General features: G+C 42.3%; 1 protein-coding gene and 1 pseudogene across 5 annotated transcripts in view; both read right to left on the bottom strand.

Annotated features, from left to right (window-relative positions):
* The window catches only part of LOC121441193 (MAP7 domain-containing protein 2-like), a 132,849-nt gene that overhangs the window by 14,816 nt on the left and 100,545 nt on the right, over nt 1-17,488 (bottom strand). For 4 of the 5 annotated variants that reach the window (XM_041642336.1, XM_041642333.1, XM_041642335.1 and 1 more), the window contains 2 exons: nt 6,653-7,026; nt 3,933-4,056 (listed from right to left, as the gene is read on the bottom strand). In XM_041642336.1, the coding sequence (XP_041498270.1) occupies nt 3,933-4,056; nt 6,653-7,026 (498 nt within the window). The remainder of the gene's footprint in view (nt 1-3,932; nt 4,057-6,652; nt 7,027-17,488) is intronic. The other variant, XM_041642334.1, reaches the window with a different exon arrangement.
* Nucleotides 5,178-6,429, bottom strand: LOC121441182 (annotated as a pseudogene).

Consider the following 17,488-nt stretch of genomic DNA (forward strand, 5'->3'; position numbering starts at 1 on the left):
GTTGAACTCAGGACCTTTGGAAGAGTAGGCAATGCTCTTAACCACTGAGCCATCTCTCCAGCCCCGTTAACAGAACTTTCTGAGAAGGAAATAATTTATAGAATTATGTATTTATTCTTTAACCTTCCTCAAGACCCAGTAATACCACTGTTGGGTATATATCCAAAGGATGCTCAATCATGCCACAAGGACATGTGCTCAACTATGTTCATAGCAGCATTGTTTGTCATAGCCAGAGCAGAGAAACAACCTAAATGGCCCTCAATCGAAGAATGGATAAGGAAAATGTGGTAAATTTACACAATGGAGTACTACACAGCAGAAAAAAAGTAACGACAGCTTGAATTTTGCAGGAAAATGGATGGAGCTAGAAAACAACATTTTGAGTGAGGTAACCCAGACACAGAAAGATAATTATCACATGTATTTAAACATAAAGCTAAGAAAACCAGCCTACAAACCACAATCCCAGAGAACCTAGACAACAATGAGGACCCTAAGAGAGACATACATAGATCTAATAGACATGGGAAGTAGAAAAAGACAAGATCTCCTGTGTAAATTGGGAGCATGGGGACCTTGGGGGAGGATTGAAGGGGGGAGGGGAGAGGCAGGGAGGGAAGCAGAGAAAAATGTAGAGCTCAATAAAAATCAATAAAATTAAAAAAAAAGAATTATGTGTTTATTCTGGTAACTACTAGCCACATGTGGCTATAAACAATGATATGTGTCTATCAAGGCTAAAGAATTGAATTTTCTTCAATTTACAGTTACATATACATAAGCACTATGGTATAGACAATGCAGCTTTAGATTAAATTCAGGGCTTAGGCACAGATTCAGGAATCTTCGCTGTGTTCCAGAAAGTACAGAAGATTTATAAAACAAAGCTACAGTTAGCTTCAAAAATAGGTGATAAATGCAAGGTAAATAGAAAATGAAGTCAGAAAGAGAGATGAGAACAAGTTCACTTAACACATTGCTGCATGAACTGTCAGCCATAAATATTTTGAAGCCAGGGAAAATGTGTATAAATATGTATATATAAATAAGTGTATTCAGGGAGGACTTCTCAGGCAAAAGGCTGATTAAGAAATCTAAAATGGTTGAAAGATACTTAAGGAAATGCTCAACATCCTTAGCCATCAAAGAAATACAAATCAAAACAACTCTGAGATTCCATCTTACAACTGTAAGAATGGCCAAGATCAGGGCTAGAGAGATGGCTCAGAGGTTAAGAGCACTGACTGCTCTTCCAAAGGTCCTGAGTTCAATACCCAGCAACCACACAGTGGCTCCCAACCATCTGTAATGAGATCTGGGGCCTCTTCTGGTGCTACAAGCAGAATACTGTATACATAATAAATAAATAAACAAATATTTTTTTTTAAAAAAAAAGAATGGCCAAGATCAAAAACACTGATGACAACTTATGCTGGAGAGGTTATGGGGTAAAGGGAACACTCCTGCATTACTGGTGGGAATGCAAGCTGGCACAGCCCCTTTGATATCAGTATGGCGATTTCTTGGAAAACTAGGAAATAACCTTTCCTAAGACACAGCAATGCCACTTTTGGGTATATAGCCAAAGGATGCTCAATCATACCACTATGCTCATAGCAGCATTATTTGTCATAGCCAGAATCTGGAAACAGCCTAAATGCCCCTCGACTGAAGAATGGATAAGGAAAATGTGGTCCGTTTATACAATGGAGTACTGTACAGCAGAGAAAAATAACAACATCTTAAATTTTGCAGGAAAATGGATGGAGCTAGAAAACATTGAGTGAGGTAACCCAGACACACACAAAAATAATTATCACATGTACTCATTCATAAGTGGTTTTTAAACATGTAGCAAAGAAAACCAGCCTACATTTCACAATCCCAAAGAACCCAGACAACAAAGAGGACCTTAAGACAGACATACATGGATCTAATTTACATGGGAAGTAGAAAAAGTCAAGATCTTCTGAGTAAACTGGGAGCATGGGAACTATGGCAGAGGGGAGAAGGGGAGGGGAGAAGAAGGAGGGGAATGGAGAAAAATATATAGCTAAATTTTTTATAAATTTTTTTAAAAAGCTGATCAAGGAATAAGGGCTTGGAGTCCAGGTAATATCTAAGGGGATTTAACAGGTAAGATACAGGAAGACAAGAAAAGCAAGGACAAGTTCCACAGAGCCAAAGGAAACCAAACATCAAATAAGAATCTGGTAATGAAAGAATGGAGAGTGTGTGGAAGTGTGAATAGTGTGAGTTGCAAAAATAAAGACAGGAAGGTAACCAAGTCTCTCTGCAGCTGAACTGCTAAGGAAATGAGAGAGAACAAAGTAGCTAAGAAGGTAAACAACTTTCCTTTTTTTTCTTTAAAGTAAACAGCAACAATCATATCACTCACCTGTTCTGGGGATGTTGTATTCCTGTGGCTACCTTTACCAAGCCTGTCATTTGAAATCCCATGATTACATTACCTTTCCCTTCACATAACTTCCAGCCCACCCAAACCAGCCTGAATATACCATCCAACAATAACAAAACATGTAGAAAATGGTCAAAAGACTGGAATAAGAAAATAAGCAGAGATGTTCAGAATTTGAAGAAGGTACCCCTCTCAACTGTAAAAAAAAAATAGATCAACAAACATTTAATCAGAAACCACATACCAGGCAGTGGAGGCATATACCTTTAATCCCAGCACTCGGGAGGGAGAGGGAGAGGCAAGTGGATCTCAGAGTTGAAGGCCAGCCTGGTCTATAGAGTGAATTTCAGGACAGCTAGGGCTACACAGAAAAACCCTGTCTTGAAAATAAAAGAAAGAAAAGAAAAGGGGAACTATCAACAAGATGATGGGACAGACCTAGCTGGCTTCCCAGTGGAGACCTTAACCTCTCTGAGGAGTAGATGAGGGTGGAGTGAGGGGAAGGGGAGAGGCGGGGAAGGGGGAGAGGGGAGAGAGCGAGGAAGAAGGGGGAACTGGGACTGGTATAATCAATTAAACAAATAAAATAAATAATTTTTTAAAAAGGGGGAAAAAAGAAACCACAAAGATTTTAAAGGTTACTAAAGAATGTCTTATTTGTTACCTTAAATTCAGTGCTAGTCTTCAAGTGCTATAGCACTATTTCCTGTCTCATTCCTTACATGGTACCAGATTGTACTCTGTGATCATCCCAACAATATCTTTTCTCCTTGTAATGATAAAATTGACCTTGTCCTTTAACTATGTTTCTTTTCTGAACATAAAGATCATAAAAAGCAGAACTGCCTGTATCACATCAAAGTACTATTGCCACAGTGGCTTTCAAACATTGATGAATTGCTAAGGTAGAATGAGACAGGGCCAGCACATTTTCACAATGTTCCCTGAACACTTCTGATAGATTCCCTCCAACATCTAGAGACTACTGCAATGACATCCCTTGTCTTTCTCCAGGAGAGGATTTCCACATACCTCATTGTCATGGGCTAGGGGGTTGACTCTTCTCTCGAGCTTCTTATCTATGGGACTCTGACCTACTTACTCTCTTTCCTCCTTGATTTTAGAGCATGAGTTAGGATCGTCTGGGAAATAGAGTCAAAATCTCTATATCCAGAATCTTTTGTTTATCCAGGGAGACTCAATCTATCACCAAAGTTCAAACTCTCCTCATAGCTCTACTAGAGTTGCCTATATAATTGTCTCTATATCTAAGAAAGGAAAGGAAGGTACCTGTAACATTTAGATCCTGCTAATGTGAGTTTCTAGGTTCTCAAAAAAGAGCAAAGTTCTGCCACTGTTAATGACATATAGCTTCTGTGAAATGCATGCAATCTAGATTCCTATACTACTGTCCAGGTTTTGGCAACACAAAAATTGTAAAAAGAAAGGCAAGCCAATCTTTCCAACCCCACCTTTACATCAGATCACACAAGCCTGAGTTCCTGTATACCTCTCTTGTTCTTCCTTCACGAACCGTTCTTGCTCTTGTTCCTTCTGTAACCGAGCCTGACGTCTCTTTTCAGCTAGAATTTTTGTAGCCTCCTCTGCATCAGTGGTGCCTGCTGTGGGTTTTCCTGAGGCAGTAAGACATTTAGTAGTAAAAAAAATCAGGGGAAATGAATACAAAATGAATACAATGAGCCCACTCACATAGAAGTGGACACATAACTATTAACTCAGTGTAGTGATGGCAAACACTGCAACACAGTTACAATTAGTCACTAGGCCGAAGAAGCTGTGACCCTTGGTTTTTTTTTTTTTTTTTGACAAAAGTTACCTTTAATTTACAATGTAATAAAGGTTACAGGTAAAAAGCCCTATTACACAAATGTACAAATCTGTACAAAGCTCATACAATGGTTCCTACCTGGTCTCCTGTTAGCCAAGTCTAGCCTGGAGCTCTGAATAACCAGAATGCTACACTGGGAGGGGGTTCGGGGAAACCTCCAAACCAAGAGCTGGGCACTATCCTCCTGATACGAACCTGGTCCTTGCAAAGTACAGTCTTTTCCTGTTCATCGTGAGCCATCCTATCTAGTCATATTCTTAAGAAACTGCCTCATAGCACACACAAAAGTTGATGCCACAGGAGGGCAGCACAGGAACTAAATGCCAACTAGCAAGTGGAGTGTTCCGAGTGGACAAGGAAAATAGATCAAGTCCAACAATACCGTAAAAACCCATAAATCTGTGCCCATGACACTGGCCACAGACAAAGGGAACTCAATGGTCTCATTCCAGCAGAAAGGACCGAGGAGAAAGGCCTAACTACTGGACCTCAAAACCATGGACTTACACCTTACTTTAATAAAATGAAGAATGCCAACCAACCTGGGATCCATGACAATCATTTTGCTACCTGGGACTCACAAGGGAAATGAATTTAAATGAGACTACCGCCTCCTCCATAGCTCTGGATTCCACCTGGACTGTGTGACTTCACATGAAAATGGCCCTGGGAAGCGGAGGGAGAACACCAGGGCAGTCTGCTTAGTGCCTGGGGAGCCTTTCTCCACACTTCTGTGTTCTGACTCAGGTCTCCAACTGGTAACTTCAGCCCCACCCCTAGTCTCAATATTACATGTTAGGAGCCCAGGAGACTTTCTGAAAGACGATACCACACACAGTATGGTCTCCTCCCTAGTTCATTAGCCCCCGTTGCCAGCCTCCATTCATCCTACCCATCCCACCCACTTCATAGCCAAAAATATCCAATCAGTAAGGAAAGTGTGGGCTTCTTGTGGGGCCAAGCCTCCTTTGCGTATTTCTTCATCTTGGGTTCGTTTACAGATTCAGGGTTATAGACTGCAGGGTTTGGTGTGGGGTTTATGGTCACTGCCAATGGCACAACAGGAAGTCCACGTCAGGGGCGAGGTTTGGGTATAGCATTGGCAAGCCACCAATGAGTGCTGTCCCATGGATGCCATGAGGTTGGGAGCCTGTTTCACTATGTGTGGGGGGGAAGGCTCCCGTATAGTCCTCGACTGAAGGCAAAGTTCTGTATGTGCCTGCTTCCTGTCTCCTCCAGGCCCAGAGAGCCAGAGCCCTCCATCCGTTTCTTCTTGACTGGAACCACTGCACCATGTTCCAGAAGCTACCAACAGAGGGATCCACATCCTCTGGGTAGCATCTTCCTCACTGAAAGTCACCCATGAGTTCTTCCTCTTCCTCTTTGGTCTCTGAATGTCCAGATTTCCCTCCTCAAGAGTGAGAGTTGAAATTCGTTTGTTGTGGGCAGTATTATCTGTCAAGTTATCAAGCCTGGTCTCCTCTTCTAGAAGTCCCAGAAAACCCTTGAGTTCATCGTCCTCTCCACCCATCTTCTCATCTCCCTTAACAGCTGATGGCAATGTTTGAGGCTTCTCTCGCAGAGTGTATGCCCTTGTGGATGCACCAAATGAGACCGCGGAATCAATGGCAATCTCTTGAGGCTTGTGAGGTTCCACCCGAATGTGACCCAAGAAAGCGTCATGAGTGCTGTTGAGATCTATCAAGAAAACTCTCTTCAGGTGCTTGTGGTAAACCAGTGCTGCATGGAGCAAGACTGGTGATAGATGGTGAAGTCACACAAATCAGGGTTTCTCCCAAATAAGTAATACTTCTTCTCTTCAATAATCAGTGTCTCCTTTCACTACAAGATGCAAGCCAGGTGGGGGCTTGCCTTCCTAGGTCAGGCAGTCGAACAGCCGGAGGCTGGAGCCATCTTGTGTCTCCCCCTCCCATTTGGCGACCCAAAACACACTGGGAAACTGGGAGGCCAAGAGGGAAGAGGCGGCCTCCCAGCAGCCTGTGCCGACTCTTGGTGTTTTTAGGCCTCAGTAGGGACAGGAAACAGTTAAGGATAGAGCTACAAGTAAGTTCCACAACACTCCCATCTTAGTGACTTTAAGAACTAAGGCTAGTGCTCTGTTGTGTAGAAGAGCACATATAGGCTGCATGGGAACCATCTTAGGTTCCATAGTCATAAGCAGAATCAAGGCGTAGGTCTCATAAATAAAGCACTATTAAAAATGATAGAAAGCCTAAGGAAACAGTAAAAGAGGATGACATTTTCCTAGGGAAAACCTCCTCTTCTCCAAAACGTGAGAGAATGAGATATAGATCAGGACAGAGGAAGAACTATGAGGGGAAGGCCAAGGCTAACTGGCAACATCAACAGAGAATGTTTACCTGTACTGTGCTCAGTCTTCCCTCCGGTGGTAGAATGCTTCTCAGTGGCATGCTTATCAGCTACATATTTCTCAGTGACAGGTTTGTCAACCACATTCTTCTCGGTGACAGGTTTGTCAACCATGTGCTTCTCAGTGGCATACTTGTCAGCCATGTGCTTCTCTAGGGTTTCTTCTTTGGGTATGCCAGTGGCCTGCTGACCAGTGGCACCCTCCTTTTCCTTATTGCTCTTCTCCTTCTCTGCTTTCTTCTTGAGTGCTTCTTCACTGGGAATGGGAGGAAAGCGATATTTCACAGGAGACCCTATATATAGGGGCTTCACTTTGGAGACTTCACTTCTCTTTGGAGACTGTGGATATGCTTTTGAAGTTGTCCTGGAAAACAAAAATAAGGCAGAACAGATACCGTACTTGACCATAAAACTCTTCGTAAGAAGTTTTGTTCCAGCTGAGCCGTGGTGGCACACACCTTTAATCCCAGCACTTGGGAGGCAGAGGCAGGCAGATCTCTGTGAGTTCGATGCAAGCCTATTCTACAGAGTGAGTTCCAGGACAGATTCCAAAGCTACAGAGAAACCCTGTCTTGAAAAAAAAAAACAAAAAAGGAAAACAGAATAAACTGAATAACTTCATCCTTCTGTAGAAACAATAATAGGGCTTATTATACTCTCCCAAAAGTCATCCCAAAAGAGATAAATTTTAAGAAATTCAGCTGGTAATACATGTCCAAATTATGTTAAAACATAATCATTTATGCTTTATCACAATGTTTAGGATGGTACCATGGTTTGGATACAATTAGTAAATGTGTAAATGCATGTATGTCTGTATGTGTATATGCGGAGGCCAGAGATTGATATCAGTGTCTTTCTATATCACCCTCCATATTTTTTTTTTTGAGAAAGGGCTTCTCTGCGTAGCCTTGGCTGTCCTGGAACTCACTCTGTAGATCAGTCTGGTCTTGAACTCAGAGATCCACCTGCCTCTGCATCTTGATGAGTACTTGGAGTAAAGGCATGAGTCAGCACCACCTGGCAAAAAAACCACTCTTAATATGGGTTACACCATGAATGAGGAGGGGAGCTGAATAAAAAAGAGAAAGTGAGGATCTGGGCATTATCATTTATCTCTCTCTGCCTCCTGACTATGAATGCAATGTAACCAGCTGCTTTAAGCTCCTAGTGTCATGCTTTCCCCAACTGTACCTTCAAACTGTGAATCAAATTCAACCTTTCCTTAAGTTGCTTTTGTCAAGTATTTTGTCACAGTTATGAGAAAAGCAACTAATATAAAGCATGAACTGGTCACAAGCTTAGCAGCCTTAAAGTCACCATCAGAATGCCAACATGACATTCTTATCTGCTTTAAATGGCTCACTAATGCAAAATGAGGTCACATTCTCTATCTGGCAGAACTGAAGCATAATGGTCAGGTGGAAGTTAACATCACACCACTGATGTTGAGGTTCTGTTATAAGTAAACTGGGCCAAGCACTCATGACTACACATTAAAAAACAACAAACTGAGGGAAATCTGGAAAGGAAAAATTTAGGAACTTGAACAGGAACCTAAGAAGCAAACATTACTAACAACATACAAGAGATTAGAGAAAGCCGGGCAGTGGTGGTGCACGCCCTTAATCCCAGCACTGGGGAGGCAGAGGCAGGTGAATCTCTGTGAGTTTGAGGCCAGCCTGATCTAGAAGAGCTAGTTCTAGGACAGGAATCAAAAGCTACAGAGAAACACTGTCTCGAAAATAAAAAAAAATAAAAAAATAAACAACACAACAACAACAACAAAAACCCTTCTACCTGTTAAGAGAGAATAGATTATTTGGGATAAAACTCATGAAGGCTGTTTATAATCCCTCATTCCAACTCCTCATTAATAAACAAAATATGCTAATATACAGACAGACACACACATACAGAGAGGGAGGAAGGGAAGGAAGGAGGGAGGGAGAGAGGGGCATAATGGGCAACCAAAATATAAAATATAGTCTTGAAGTTCTTAATTTTATTGGTGTTTAGAATATCCAGAACATCTTGCCTCTATATATGTTTAAATGGATTTAGCATCCTGTTGGCCAACGTGCAAGAGGAGTACATCTTGAACAAGACACAGTTGGTCTGGCAGGTTCCATAATTCTCTAGTCAGGCTGACTCAGAGTACTACAAGCCAAGGGAAGCTTGGCAGTGTTATTTTTTTCTAGGTCCCAGAAATATGTATCTAAGCTGAGGGAAGAAAATAAGCTTAAGTTAATTGGGAGAAGTCATGGTGCTTTTTATAGAGCTTTATTTCGAAGTATGTACACATCTATTTATTCAGAGCCAATGTCAGTGATGTAGGCAGGAAGGAAACTGGTATTAATTATAGTTTTTCTTAAATAAGAAAAACAGTCCTGAGAGCATAAATGACTTTTTCCTAAGAGATACAAATAGTGAGAACAGGGCTGGCATCCAAGTACTGATATTTGCTTTTATAGTTTTTAGTTTTAGTTTGCTACTTTAATTTTTTTTCAGGTTCAATGATACTGTAATAGGGAATTTAAAAAGTATGCTTGGGGAGTTGAAGGAGGCCTTCCTGTAGCACAGAGCAGGATTATGTAACTTGGATTTTTTATTTGTTTGTTTTTCAAGACAGGGTTTCTCTCTGTAGCTTTGAAGCCTGTTCCTGGAATTTGCTCTGTAGACCAGGCTGGTCTCAAACTCACAGAGATTAAAGGCGTGTGCCACCACTGCCCAACTTGAGTATATAACTTTTTAAAGCTGCATGACTAGCAAACAATAGTAACAAACACCTCCCTCTGTAAGTACAATGGCAAAAATAATTCTCTAGAGGCAGCTTCATACTTCTGTATGTGAATGGACTGCAAAGTGGAACCCCAAAGGAATCCCCATACACACCTCCTGGAATTTGGTTTTATTTTCTTCAGTGCTATCTAATGCTAAGTATGGTTAACACAGTCCACAGTAGACACACTGGATAGGAGAGAGGGTTCTATGATTAAATACAACTCAGTCAACAGTCTGAAATTTATTACTTTCCAGAGAGAAAAAGAAAGCCTATATACACTACCTTACCTCACAAACTGACACCATGGTATGCGGCAGTAACGAGGACTCAACACCACTGCCATGGGGTTTCTGACCTGAATCTAACCTCAAGTAAACTTCCAAACCAACCTAAATCAAAGACCAGCCCTCAAATGAACTATCTTGTATGTCAAGATCATGAAAAAAGTAAAACTAAGGAACTGTTGTTACAAGTTAAGAGACCTAAGAGTGAGGTATGGTGGCACATGTCTATAATCCTAGAATTTGGAAGGTGGAGGCAAGATGATCAGGAATTCAAAGCCATTCTCAGTTACACAGTGAGTTCAAGGATGGCCTAGTATATATAAAATCCTATCAAACACACACAAAGATAAATAGTGAATAACAAAATAAAGAAGACTAAGGTGATTAAATTATCAAATACATTGTGGTACTCTTTGCAGACTGGCTCCTGGGCTGGGGTGTAGTAACATTATAAAGTACCTTATTAAGACAATTGACCAAAACTATGTATATACATATATATATATATATACACTATAGATTAAGTATATCAAAGTAATTTTCTAATTTTCACATACCACGAGTATGTGTATTAGTTACTTTTGGCACTGCTTCAACAAAATGTCCAAAAAAGTAACTTATGAAAGAGTTTATTTTGGTTTATGGTTAAGGGACTGCATGCAGCCCATCATGGTACAGAAAGTATGGCAGCATGAATGCGAGAAGGAGATAGTCAGTTAAACTTCATCCAATTAATCAAAAGGAGAGAAATGCTTCTACTCATATTCCTCCGTTTTTTTTCTTTCTTTCTTTCTTTCTTTCTTTCTTTCTTTCTTTATTTATTTTTTAAAATTTATTTAACTTTATTTTATGTGCATTGGTATGAAGGTATCAGATCCCCTGGAACTGGAGTTACAGACAGTTGTGAGCTGCCATGTGGGTGCTGGGATTTGAACCTGGGTCCTCTAGAAGACCAGCCAGTGATCTTAACCACTGAGCCATCTCTCCAGCCCCCTCTTTCATTTTTGAATTTTCAGTTTGAGACTCCAGGTTATGGGATAGTGCCATTCATATTCAGGGTGAGTCTCCTCTCCTTAGTTAAACCTCTTTAGAGACTCCCTCAAAGACATGCACGGAGGTGTTTCTCTTAGGTGATTCCAAATCCAACCAAGTTGACAGTGAAGACCAACTATCACAGTGTGTAAAAGAATGACTTTGTTCTTTAGGGACATATCATCAGAAACATACTTTCAACAGTTCTGGGAGAAAAAGATAGATGTCTACTGACAGGGTAAGAATGGTGAAACAAATGTAGATGAAAGGGTATTTTCAGTTCTTTAAAGCTGAAAAAGTTGAAATAGAAAGGCTTAAAAATTGGTCCAAATTCAAATGATCCTTTGTTTAGACTTAAACATATAGTATATCTGTATACTGGGTAAGTATACAAATATGTGTACCTGCAGAACCAGGTACACTAGATGTCATCCTTTACAAGTAAAAATTCAGATAAGAATGTAAATGCCAAGCCAGGCGGTGGTGGTACACACCTTTAATCCCAGCACTCGGGAGGCAGAGGCAGGAGGATCTCTGTGAGTTTGAGACCAGCATGGTCTACAAGAGCTAGTTCCAGGACAGGCTCCAAAGCTCCAGAGAAACCCTGTCTCGAAAAACCAAAAAAAAAAAAAAAAAAAAAAAAAGAAAAGAAAAAGAAAAAGAAATAAAGAAAACCGGTCCACATGACTATCATAATGACCAAACACCAACTTACAATATTTAGCACAGAACAATTGGAAGCATAAGTAATATATTAAGACTCAGAAGCAGAAACAGGCTAAGGAAACATTTTTGGCCACATTTGATTTCTTCTCTCTAGATTTTTAGCTTTGTTCCATATACTAGTTTCAGAGTGTAGTTGAAGCTAAGTCTTCTAGAACTCATAGAAATATCTGACAATACAAACAATGAAAAGAAACAACCACTTAAAAGAGTAATGCTAGTAATATACATAACTATCAAACCGGGGCTTAATTTACCTGAGATCAAGGAGGATACTGTAATGTCAGAGCTTAAGAGTTCACATTCATCACATAAGTAGCCTGAGCTTTGGGATCAGAATTCAAAATAATTAAGTGTTGTGCTTTCCTGTCGCTTTAAGGGACAAGCCACGCCCACTCCCATTACCTCTGACCTGTCCTGCTTCCTTGACTTGCACACGTGTTTTCTCTCTCTCTCTCCTTTTATCTCTCTTCCATCTTCCTCTTGGAGAGACAGCTTCGCTTCTGCCTCTCTCCCCACTTCTCTGCTTCCCCCTTCTCTGTCTCTTTCTCCTCCTCCTCCTCTCTCTCTCTCCCTCTCTCTCTCTGTCCTCCCTTCATCCTTCCTCCTCCATAACCCCCTGAATAAACATTCAACCTCACCCTGCATGTCGTGTCTATCCATGTTTCTGTCTTCTGCCCGCCGGCCATATGTCTCCCTGCCTGGGACCAGCCATTGCTCAGGGACCAGCAGCCTTCTCTGCCTGGGGCCCACTGCCTGCTGCCACATGGCCCACCACCACTGCTCTGAGATCAGCAGCTGTCTCTGCCTGGGACTGGCTGCTCCCAGGGCCCACTGTCTGCCGCCACATGGCCCGCCACCACCACGCAGGCCACCACTTTGGGATTGGCAGCCATTTCTGCCTGGGAGTGGCTGCTCCCAGAGCCTGCTGCCTGCCACCACATGGCCCGCTACCACCATTTGGGACCTACAGCATTTCTGCTGCCTACTGCCGCGGGGATCTTGCAGCATTTTTTAAAAAACAACACTAAGCATACCTTTCAAAGCCACAAGCTTTTTTGTATGTTTTTAAAGGACTGGAGAGATGGCTCAATGGGTAAGAGTACTGGCTGGGGGAGTTTTCTGGATGACATTCAGTGAAGAGATGCTAGGAAACAAATTTAAACCTGGTTACCTTCACCACATAAAAACAGGCATCTTGACTTACGGGACTCTTATGACAGAGAGCCTGAGGAAGCAAGCTCCACAGGGAGCTAAAGCCAGGAGAAAATACAGCCCTGGGAGCCAACCCAGTCCTGGAACACTGGCAGACCAGGATTGAGCCAACAACCTGACTCAGAGTTGGTGACCTCCACCAGAACCAGAGTGGGACTGAACCAGCTACCTAGGACACAGAGAGAACAAGCTCTACCAGAAGCAGAAGCCAGGAGCAAACCCAGTCCTGGGACACAGGCGGATCAGGACTGAGCCAGCTACTAGATCCAGAGTCAAAAATCTCCACTGGAACAGGTACGGGGGAGGAACCCCTGAGCAAGTGAGCCAGAGATAGAGACTGCTAAGGGTCCAGATGTGAATCCAGGACATTCAAGGGAGTAGACCTAAGCCAACACCCTGGTGGATCTGGGCCAGAGTCTAGGACCTCCCAAGAACTAGGCCTGAGCCAGGACCTCTGTCATCCTGGGTGTGAGTAAACCTGGACCTCTGAGGGAATAGGCAAGAACCAGAAATCTTGGCAGGGCCAGGTGCGAGTCTGGAACCTCAGAGAGAGTAGGCCTGAGCCAGGTCCTCTGTGGGTTCCAGCACTGGTTTGTGACATCAAAGGGAATAGGCAGGAACCTGGAACCCCTGCGGGTCTGAGCACGTAAGCAGGTCCCCTGCGGGTTCAGGCGCACCCTAGCCTGGAACCTTCCAGGCAATAGACCGGAACCAGAAACCTTTCCACGTCCAACTCCAACCTAGGGACTTCTGCAGAATGGAATCCAGACCAGGATTTACAGATACAGGTCAAAGCCAGTTACCTAAGCCAAAGTTGCCCTGAGGTAAGGAACTCCACCTGGGGCAACAAATTCCACAGGAGTGAAACAGAACTAGACTCCTAGGACAGAGAGAGCCTGAGGAAACAAGCTCCACCAGGAGCAGAAGCCAGGAGCTAATCGAACCCTGGGAGCCAACCCAGTCCCAGAACACTGGCTGATCAGGACTGAGCCAGCAACCTGACTCAGAGTCTGCTATCTCCACCGGAACAAGATTGGGACTGAACCAGTTACCTAAGACACAGAGAGAACAAGCTCCACTAGGAGCAGAAGCCAGGAGAAAACCCAGTCCTGGGACACGGGTGGATCAGGACTGAGCCAGCCAGCGACCAGATCCAGAGTCAGTGATCACCACAACAGGTCCAACTCCAAGCCAGGGCTTCTGCAGGAGGAGATCCAGACCAGCATTTACAGAAACAGATCAATGCTGCAGCCTAGGCCAAAGTAGGCTTGAGACAGCAGACTCCAATGGACCTAGCAGACCAAAGCAAAGGAGCACTGAGCTACCTCCAGGAACAGGAATAACCAATGGGGTAACTAGAACTGTGACACTGACTGTACCATGATGAACGACCATTTGAGCTTTGGATTCACTGGCACCTAGATTATTCAACAGAATCTCAGACAACCCCAACCACACCTATTAGAGGAAAAGATGAGTAGAAAAGGTAAAAATCACATGCTACACCACAAAGAGCAACACAATACCAGTAAAACCTAAAGAAATTGATCACCAAAAGAATACATAATCCAATAAAAAAATGGAGTACAGACCTAAACAGAGAACTCTCAACAGAGGAATCTAAAATGGCTGAAAGACACTTAAGGAAATGTTCAACATCCTTAGTCATCAGAGAAATGCAAATCAGAACAACTCTGAGATTTCATCTTACATCTGAAAGAATGGCCAGGATCAAAAACACTGATGACAACTTATGCTAGAGAGGTTGTGGGGAAAAGGGAACACTTCTGCATTGCTGGTGGGAACGCAAGCTGGTATGACGCCTTTGGATGTCAGTGTGGCGATTTCTCAGAAAATTAGGAAACAACCTTCCTCAAGACCCAGTAATACCACTTTTGGGCATATATCCAAAGGATGCTCAATCGTGCCACAAGGACATGTGCCCAACTATGTTCATAGCAGCATTGTTTGTCATAGCCAGAGCAGAGAAACAACCTAAATGGCCCTCAATCGAAGAATGGATAAGGAAAATGTGGTACATTTACACAATGGAGTACTACACAGCAGAAAAAAAGTAACGACAGCTTGAATTTTGCAGGAAAATGGATGGAGCTAGAAAACATTATTTTGAGTGAGGTAACCCAGACACAAAAAGACAATTATCACTCATAGGTGTTTTTTAAACATAAAGCAAAGAAAGTCAGCCTACAAACCACAATCCCAGAGAACTTAGAGAATAATGCGGACAGTAAGAGAGACTTACATAGATCTAATGTACATGGGAAGTAGAAAGTATAAAAAGACAAGATCTCCTGAGTAAATTGGGAGCATGGGGACCTTGGGGGAGGATTGAAGGGGGGAGGGGAGTAGCAGGGAGGGGAGCAGAGAAAAATGTAGAGCTTAATAAATATCAATAAGAAAAAAGAGTACTGGCTGTTCTTCTAGAGGATCTGGATTCAAATCCCAGGATCTTCATGGTGGTTCATAACCTTTTTTATCCAGTTCCATGGCAATCTGGCCTCCATGGATACCAGGCACACTCTGGTACACAAACATATATGTGGGTATTTTATATAAAATAATATTTAAAAATTGTTGCCAGGTAGTGGTGGCACATGCCTTTAATCACAGCACTCAAGAGGCAGAGGTAATTCATCTCTGTGAGTCTGAGGCCAGCCTGGTCTACAGAGCATGTTCCAGGAGTTCCAGGGGACAGAGTGAAGCCCTGTCTTGAAAAAAATAAAAAAATGTTTAAAAAATAATTAGAGCCATCAGTATTCTACGCAGATAAAATGTCAAAAATAAATCAAGCTTATTTATGTGTGACATCATTTTTAATATCAAGTTTCTTTTTCTTCAATATTGAATATATAAAACAAAGTTTATAAAATATGTTAAGATATAAAGAATGAGGGCTGGAGAGATGGCTCAGTGGTTAAGAGCACTGGCTGTTCTTCCAGAGGTCCTGAGTTCAATTCCTAGCAACCACATGATGGCTCACAGCCATCTGTAATGAGATCTGGCACCCTCCTCTGGCGTGTGGGTATACATGGAGAGAGACTGTTATCATATTTAATTCTGAAGAACATTTTTTAGGTAGTACATCTTGGAACTAAAAATAAATGGAATCTATTAATGGCATTCCTCTATAACTTGTTTTTTTCATTCGTAACATTTCTGAGATAACCGCTTGTGGTTGTGCGTGGTTGTGACCAATGTCTTTTTATTACTATATAGTTTGGCTGAATTTTCATAAATAATTTAAGCTTGTTGCACATGAGTTCCTATGATTTTCTAGACCAGTCTATAACCATTGTGATTCATCCACTAATTTTCAACCAGTGGGAAATCTATATTTCCTGGCACTTGATTTTTATTTATTTGGAGAGAGGGATTTCAATATATAGCCTATTCTCATGCTGGCCTAGAATTTATATGATCTCTTATGGCTCAGCTACCCAAATATTATGATTATAGATGTGTATAGACACGTACCACCAAAACATCTAGCTTTTTAGTACTGGGGGCATTCGGGGCTGAGGTAGAAACCTAGTGCAATGGAAACACAATCTATGAGGATGGCCCTTGTTAAGACTCCTAGTAATGGGGTATAGGGAGCCTCAACTGGCCATCTCCTCTAACCAGGCAGGCCTTTAGCAGTAGGACTGGGTCACCAAACCAGCCGCAAAACCTTCAACCTACTATTTGTCCTGCCTGCAAGATGTGCTGAGGTAAAGATAGTGCAAAACTTGTAGGTGTGGCGCCAACCAATAACTGGTACAACTTGAGACCCATGCCATGAGAGGGAGCCTATAGCTAACACTGCCTGGATGGCCAGGAACTGGAGGCTGGATGGCTCAAGACCTAGGATAGAACAAAATACAACTGGTAAAAAAAAAGTAAATGAAATGATTCCTAATGATATTCGGCTATTAATTGTAGAGCAATTTTCATTGGTGAGTCTTTATCCAACAACTGCTGGGAGCAGATGCAGAGACCTATAGCCAGATATTAGGTTGAGGGATCTTGGAGAATCCCATGCAAGAAGGGCAAGAAAGATTGTAGGAACCAGAAGGGTTATGGACACCAGAACAAGGTCCACAAAATCGACTAAGTAGGGCTCATAGGGGCTCATAGAGACTGAACCAACAAACAGGGAGCCTGTATATGTCTGGCCTAGGTCCTCTGCATATGTTATGATTACGTAGCTTAGTGTTCTTATGGGGCTACTAACAGTGGGAATAGGGCTGTCTCTGACTCTTTTGCCTGCTTTGGGGATCCTTTTTCTCCTACTGGGCTGCCTTATCTTGCCTTGATACAAGGGATGTGCTTAGTCTCATTGTGACTTGTTATGTCATGTATGTTTAATTCATATCCTTGGGAGGCCTGCTTTTTTTTTCTAAAGGGAAAAGGAAGAAGAGTAGATCTAGGGGAAAGGGAAGGTGTAGTGGAAACTAGGAGGATAGAAGGGAGGGGGAACTGTGGGTAGGATGTAATGTATGAGAGAATTAATTAATTAATTTAAAAAGGTAAAACCAAGAAATACTTGCTTCTCTTGAGACCTCTCAACTCTTTCACAAAAGTTAAGTGATGGAGGAAGGTCATTGGTTAAATAAAGAAACTGCCTTGGCCCTGATAGGTTAAAATTTAAATAGGTGGAGTAAACAGAACAGAATGCTGGGAGGAAGAGGAAGTGAGCTCAGACGCCATGCAGCTCTCTCCAGGGCAGACACAATGAAGCAAGCCGCCAGGTCAGACATGCTGAATCTTTCCTGATAAGACTGGTG

The sequence above is a fragment of the Microtus oregoni genome, unplaced genomic scaffold (genome assembly GCF_018167655.1).
Source record: "Microtus oregoni isolate MIOR12 unplaced genomic scaffold, Mior012 000074F_000, whole genome shotgun sequence".
Classification (NCBI taxonomy): Eukaryota; Metazoa; Chordata; class Mammalia; order Rodentia; family Cricetidae; genus Microtus; species Microtus oregoni.